The 7500-nt window shown below is 30.2% G+C and overlaps 1 protein-coding gene across 1 annotated transcript in view; it reads right to left on the bottom strand.

Annotated features, from left to right (window-relative positions):
- The window catches only part of LOC144962352 (uncharacterized), an 11756-nt gene extending 4262 nt beyond the window's left edge, over nt 1-7494 (bottom strand). Inside the window, exons 1-7 of the mRNA XM_078895252.1 lie at nt 7422-7494; nt 5986-6060; nt 4865-4939; nt 4409-4483; nt 3970-4044; nt 3172-3246; nt 2258-2332 (exon numbers count right to left, since the gene is read on the bottom strand). Coding sequence (XP_078751378.1) covers nt 2258-2332; nt 3172-3246; nt 3970-4044; nt 4409-4483; nt 4865-4939; nt 5986-6060; nt 7422-7467 — 496 coding nt within the window. The 5' untranslated portion in view covers nt 7468-7494. The remainder of the gene's footprint in view (nt 1-2257; nt 2333-3171; nt 3247-3969; nt 4045-4408; nt 4484-4864; nt 4940-5985; nt 6061-7421) is intronic.
- Between the last annotated feature and the right edge of the window lie 6 nt (nt 7495-7500).

The following is a 7500-nucleotide window of genomic DNA, read 5'->3' as shown; positions in this document are numbered from 1 at the left end:
ATCCATAGACTATTCTCATTGAATGGAATAAAACACGTTAAATATTCCAATAAATACTTGACTACCCTTATCCATAGACTATTCTCATTGAATGGAATAAAACACGTTGAATATTCCCAATAAATACTTGACTACCCTTATCCATAGACTATTCTCATTGAATGGAATAAAACACGTTGAATATTCCCAATAAATACTTGACTACCCTTATCCATAGACTATTCTCATTGAATTGAATAAAACAAGTTAAATTTTCCATGTAATACTTGACTACCCTTATCCATAGACTATTCTCATTGAATGGAATAAAACACGTTAAATATTCCAATAAATACTTGACTACCCTTATCCATAGACTATTCTCATTGAATGGAATAAAACACGTTGAATATTCCCAATAAATACTTGACTACCCTTATCCATAGACTATTATCATTGAATGGAATAAAACACGTTGAATATTCCCAATAAATACTTGACTACCCTTATCCATAGACTATTCTCATTGAATGGAATAAAACACGTTGAATTATTCCCAATAAATACTGACTACCCTTATCCATAGACTATTCTCATTGAATGGAATAAAACACTTTGAATATTCCCAATAAATACTGACTACCCTTATCCATAGACTATTCTCATATGAATGTGAATAAAACACGTTGAATATTCCCAATAAATACTGACTACCTTTACCAATAGACTATTATCATTGAATGGAATAAAACACGTTGAATATTCCCAATAAATACTGACTACCTTTATCCATAGACTATTCTCATTGAATGGAATAAAACACTTTGAATATTCCCAACAAATACTGACTACCCTTATCCATAGACTATTCTCATTGAATGGAATAAAACACGTTGAATATTCCCAATAAATACTGACTACCCTTATCCATAGACTATTCTCATTGAATGGAATAAAACACGTTGAATATTCCCAATAAATACTGACTACCCTTACCAATAGACTATTCTCATTGAATGGAATAAAACACTTTGAATATTCCCAATAAATACTGACTACCTTATCCATAGACTATTCTCATTGAATGGAATAAAACACGTTGAATATTCCCAATAAATACTGACTACCTTTACCAATAGACTATTCTCATTCAATGGAATAAAACACTTTGAATATTCCCAATAAATACTTGACTACCCTTATCCATAGACTATTCTCATTGAATGGAATAAAACACGTTGAATATTCCAATAAATACTGACTACCCTTACCCATAGACTATTCTCATTGAATGGAATAAAACACGTTGAATATTCCCAATAAATACTTGACTACCCTTATCCATAGACTATTCTCATTGAATGGAATAAAACACGTTGAATATTCCCAATAAATACTGACTACCCTTATCCATAGACTATTCTCATTGAATGGAATAAAACACGTTGAATATTCCCAATAAATACTGACTACCCTTACCAATAGACTATTATCATTGAATGGAATAAAACACGTTGAATATTCCCAATAAATACTGACTACCCTTACCAATAGACTATTCTCATTGAATGGAATAAAACACTTTGAATATTCCCAATAAATACTGACTACCCTTACCAATAGACTATTCTTAGTCAATGGGGAAAACAACTCACGGACTATTTTAACTAGATACTTGACACACCATTATTATTAGACTATTCTTATTCCATAGAACACAACACATGGGAGATACTAAATAGATACATGACACACCATTATTATTAGACTATTCTCATTCCATAGAACACAACACATGGGAGATACTAAATAGATACATGACACACCATTATTATTAGACTATTCTTATTCCATAGAACACAACACATGGGAGATACTAAATAGACACATGACACACGACTATCAATCAAGTCTTGGAAACGATTTTATTGATTCTCCATGTTTCTTTTGTCTTCTAACGCCGAGGAATTTGATCATTAAAAAAACAACTTTAGATCCATTTCTATCATTATTTTGACACACACCTAACCTTAATGTGTTATCCATATTCTTACCTTAAATTGATGGATGATGAACAGTATTATCGTTAAATCTACATCCAAGGCCGTCGCTTATTTTCTTAAGGTAACGTATTATATCTTCTATAGATTCAACACGCAATGGATGTACCCATTAAGGTTTATGATTTTAAAGACATTTAACACAATCACCAAATAAGAATTTAGACCATTTCACAATTTTGTCATACAATTGAGATGTATGTCTTATCTACGTATACCTTTGTCCATTGAATCTTTTGTAGATTGGCACTGATTCTTTTCCATGCCTTCCAATACGTCAATTCTTGTTGAGACTGGGAAAATATGTGGAATTTGTATATAGTTTTCACTAATGTTGTGTGACAGCCCTTCACGTTATTTTATATTATCCAAACGCTACATTGATATAATATTTTGTTATAGGATTGAATGAGGTAAGTGTTTAGTGTAACATTTAGGTAAAATAAACCAGCTTATTTTGTGAATTATAGACGCTACTTTAATACTTTGTCATCTGCCATTATTACTGGCACGTGTTTACCTTGACAGTTTTGAACAAAATAAATCACCTTGATTATTATATTCCAAACACTCATTAATACATTACAATCGCTCACTAAACCGTTCATTAGCAAAATATACCACATCATTTTATATATTCCGAATTCTGTATTAACACATTATAATATATGATTGTCGTAGGCAGTGTTCATCAGAACAATTTATAGTAAAACAGATCACCTTATTGTGTTGTTTCAAGACGCTGCATTGACACATTATGATCGTTACAATATATTGTGAATGAAGACTTCACGATGATAAAGAATTGTGTCATAATATATTATTGTCTCTGCCCTTTTTGACTTCTGACTCTTCCACTCTCTCTTACTGAAATGTGTGCCAGTCTAATGAACCGTTAATGATCTCTGAGTGCACATTTGACAATACTCTACAATATATGTTCATTCATAGTAGATTGGTTTCACACAATTTAACAATAAATAGATATTAAAATTATAATAATCTCGACAAATCCTTGACACATCATACATTTAATATACTATAACATACATGTATATTCATAGTATACTTCGTTTGACATATAATAACAGTAAATCGTTTATATAAATATTTATGTTTTATCTACGTGTACCTTTGTCCATATAATTTTTCATAGATCTACTCTGCTTCTTTTCCAAATCCTCCAACAAATCAAATCTTGATGAGACTGTGGGAGGAAAATTAAAGATAGAATTTAAATGTATCTAAACTTCTCGATACTTATGTTGCAAAATCGTCAATATTTCTCTTGTTCAGATATGTTTTAGAACCACAAAATTTGATGAAAAAATATTTGGTATTGTTACACAGAATAATGTTTTTATATAAAACTTGATTGCTCAACAACGTTATGTATAATATAACAGGTAGTTATTGAATTTAAATTCGAGTTAAAAATTCAGTCTGTGTGTTAGGTCAGTATGACATATCAATAAAATGTCTTGAAAGGCAAAGAGATCGAGAGAAAGAGAGAGTGAGAGATAGATAGATAGATAGAGTTAGAGAGAGAGAGAGAGAGAGAGAGAGAGAGAGAGAGAGAGAGAGATTTTTTCCCCCAAAAATTGATATTAAAATATATCACCTCATTGAGTGATTTCCAGACGCTACATTTATACATTATGATTGTGTTATATTTTAAAGTAAACATCACAATGGTGAGATAGCAGTTTGTCATTGTTGTCGTTCTCTTCCTACATCGACTTCTAACACTATCTTCTTTTGTTGTTATATTATTAGCCAGTATGATGAACATTAAATAATCTGTGAGTTTACCCTTGACCAATCAGACTCTATAACGTATTCTACAATATCTGTATATTCATATAACAATTTCACATTATATAGCATTAAATAGTTTATATAAAGATACTGTGTTATCTGTGAGTGTTACCTTTGTTCATGGAATCTTTCATCGATTGACTCTGGGTCTTTTCCAAATCTTCCAACAAATCAATTCTTGACGAGACTGTGTAAAGAAATTAAAGATTTTAATATAATGTAACCCTACCTTAACTAAATGTAAGAGAATCGTCAATATCTTAAAGAGGAATAAAATAGTTTTAATAGTTTTCTGATTCAAATATGTTTTATAAATAACAAAATTTGAAGAAAATTAATGTTCATATTCACATGAAATTAGATGAATGTAGGAGATAAATTGTTGATATATTAGCAAGTAGGATGAACCTTAAATAATCTGTAATTGTACCCTTGACCAATCGCACTCTATAATATACTCTAACACATATGTATATTCAAATTAGAATTGGTTTCATATAATGTAAAAGTAAACGGTATATATAAAGATGTGTGTAATAGCTAAGTGTTACCTTTGTCCATGAAATCTTTTATAGACTGATTTTGGGTCTTTTCCGAATCTTCCAACAATTCAATTCTTGACGAGACTGTGTAAAGAAATTAAAGATTTTTATTTCATGTAACCTTACTTTAACTAAATGTAGGAGAATTGTGCATATTTTAAAGAGAAATAAAATAGTTGTATTATTCAAATGGTTTTATAAATAATAAAATTTGAGGGAAATTCAATTTCATATTCACAGGAATTTAGCTGAATGCAAAGTTGGTTTTGCTCATCAAAGTTGCGTATCGACTTCTACCCCTCTTGTCTCATTTGGTGATATAATAGCCAGTATGATGAACCTTAAATAATATATGATTGTACCCTTGACCAATCACACTCTATAATATAGTCTAACATATATGTATATCCATAGTAGAATTTTTCCATATAATGTAAAAGTAAATCGATTGAATCTAAGTATTACCTTTGTCCATGGAATCTTTTATAGATTGATTCTGGTTCTTTTCCATTTCTTCCAACAAATCAATTCTTGATGAGACTGTGTAAAGAATATTAAAGATTATAATTTAATGTAACTCGGTTTTAATAAAGGAAGATAATCGTCATATTATTTATGACACAAACCATGTTTTTCTTATTCAGATATGCCTCATAAATCACAAAAGTCGAAGAAATATATTTCCTGTATTTACAAAAATTGAGCTGTTTCTATTATAAAGATATTGTTCATACGGGATGGAGATCAATTTCAAAAAGTCACATATTCTAGGGAAGAGCCGAGACAACCCTTAGATGAGAATCAATTTCAATCGTGAAAACATAAAGCAAGTCACTTCATTAAAATACATGGGAGTTTTGCACACCGAAGATGAGACCAGCACAGCAGATGTGAAAGTTAGAATTGGAATGGCAATAGTTGCTAGAACATAAGCCAAAGGAGTTCGGTTTGGACTCTACATTCCACGCGTTGCCTGGATTTTGAACACTTTTTTAGCCAATCCGGGTTCGAACCTGGTGCTAAATAAGCGAAGCGCGAGAAATCAGAGTGAACTCTTCTAAGTTTCGTCGAGTTGAACAGAATAACGCTATTCCAACGGTTCTGTTTTATATTATGTTCGTCTAGTGGTTATCAGGAGGGAGACAAGAAGGATGAAAGATAAATAGATTTGGTTCGTTCATATTTGTGTTATACATGTAATTTAGTTTCTGTATGAAATGCATCGTGTTTGTAAATCTTGGTTTCCTTCAATTTATTGTTACCATTGTCTAGCCGTGAAACTTGGACCGTCTTTCTCTTCCTTCTGATCATGCTAGGTCCAGTACAGTGGATTGACCTTCCACTTGGAGGGGACATATGAACGAGTTCTCTCCTTCTATGCTCCTAGTCTTTTCGTTTCTCTTTGTGACGTCTCGGGGTACTTGGCTCTACCGGTCCTCTGGGAGCGCCTGATTCGTTACAAGATACTCTTAGATATCTGCATTTTTATAGTAGAATTGGTTTTACTTGAAATAACATTGAATTGTTATTTTAAATATAATAGATTTTAAAAAAATATAATTATGTGTGTTTTTACTATGTGTTACCTTTGTCCATAGAATCTTTTATAGATTTAGTCTTCTTCTCTTCCAAATCTTCCAACAAATCAAATCTGGACGAGACTGTGGAAATGAAAATTAAAGTTATTGATTTTAAAGTTAATGTAAACTCTTCCATACTAATATTTGAAAATCATCAAATTTTTTTCAATAAAAACAAAAGTTTTCTTCTTCAGATTGCTTTTAGGCTTAAATATTTTTTTGTTAAACCTGCTTTTTTATCAGCAAAGTTTTATATTATATAACAGTTAGGTATTGCTTTTAAATTTTAGTTTAAATATTCAGTTTGTGTGTTGATTGTGTATGACATTTCAGTATAAAAAATCTTGATATGCGAAGAGAGAGTTTAAAATTCACACAAGATTTTTCACTATATAACTTTATTTGATAGATTCTAAATGCTCCATTAAAAAAAGATAAGATAGGAAACAATGAAATATATTTATCCATTTCTAGAAATTTACATTTGGTAATGCCATAGTTTAAAACATTATAATCGAAACTCTATCATTGTATAAAAAATGCATCATTATATTTTGTGTGTTTCAAACGCAGTATTGATATATTATAATATCATAGAATATAATGGTATAACAATATATTTCATCTAATCTTATATCTTTTATACGCTGTATTGATATATTATAATATATATAATTGTTGATGGCAAGTGTTTATCACAACAATTTATAGTAAAATTGTTCACCTTATTAAGCGATTTCCAGACGCTACATTTATACATTATTATTGTGTAATAATTTTAAGGAAACATCACAATGTTGAGATAGCAGTTTGTCATAGATGTCTGTTTCTTCCTTCCTTAACAATCTAGCCTCTTTTGTTGATACATTAGCGAGTGCCATGAATCTTAAATGATCTATGAGTTTACCTTGGCCAATGGCACACCATAATATAATCTACAATATATGTATATTCATAGTAGAAACAGTTTTACGTTATGAAATAGGAACTAGTTTATATAAAGATATGTGTGTTATCTAAGTGTTTTCTATGGAATCTTTTATAATTGATTTTGGTTCTTTTCCAAATCTTCATGCAAATCCATTCTTGACGAGACTGTGTAAAGAAATTAAATGTAGGAGAATCTTCCATATTTTAAAGAGAAAAAAACTAGTTTTCTTATTCAAATGTTTTTTTAGATAACAAAATTTGAAGGAAATTCAATTTCATATTCACAGGAATTTAGCTGAATGCAAAGTTGATTTTGCTCATCAAAGTTGTGTATCGACTTCTACCCCTCTTGTCTCATTTGGTGATATAATAGCCAGTATGATGAACCTTAAATAATATATGATTGTACCCTTGACCAATCACACTCTATAATATAGTCTAACATATATGTATATCCATAGTAGAATTTTTCCATATAATGTAAAAGTAAATCGATTGAATCTAAGTATTACCTTTGTCCATGGAATCTTTTATAGATTGATTCTGGTTCTTTTCCATTTCTTCCAACAAATCAATTCTTGATGAGACTGT

The sequence above is a fragment of the Berghia stephanieae genome, unplaced genomic scaffold (genome assembly GCF_034508935.2).
Source record: "Berghia stephanieae isolate SIO BIC M18660-M18661 unplaced genomic scaffold, UCSD_Bste_1.3 scaffold923, whole genome shotgun sequence".
In the NCBI taxonomy this organism is placed as follows: domain Eukaryota; kingdom Metazoa; phylum Mollusca; class Gastropoda; order Nudibranchia; family Aeolidiidae; genus Berghia; species Berghia stephanieae.
Note: the sequence above shows the minus strand (reverse complement) of the source record. Positions and strands in the feature narration are given on the sequence as shown.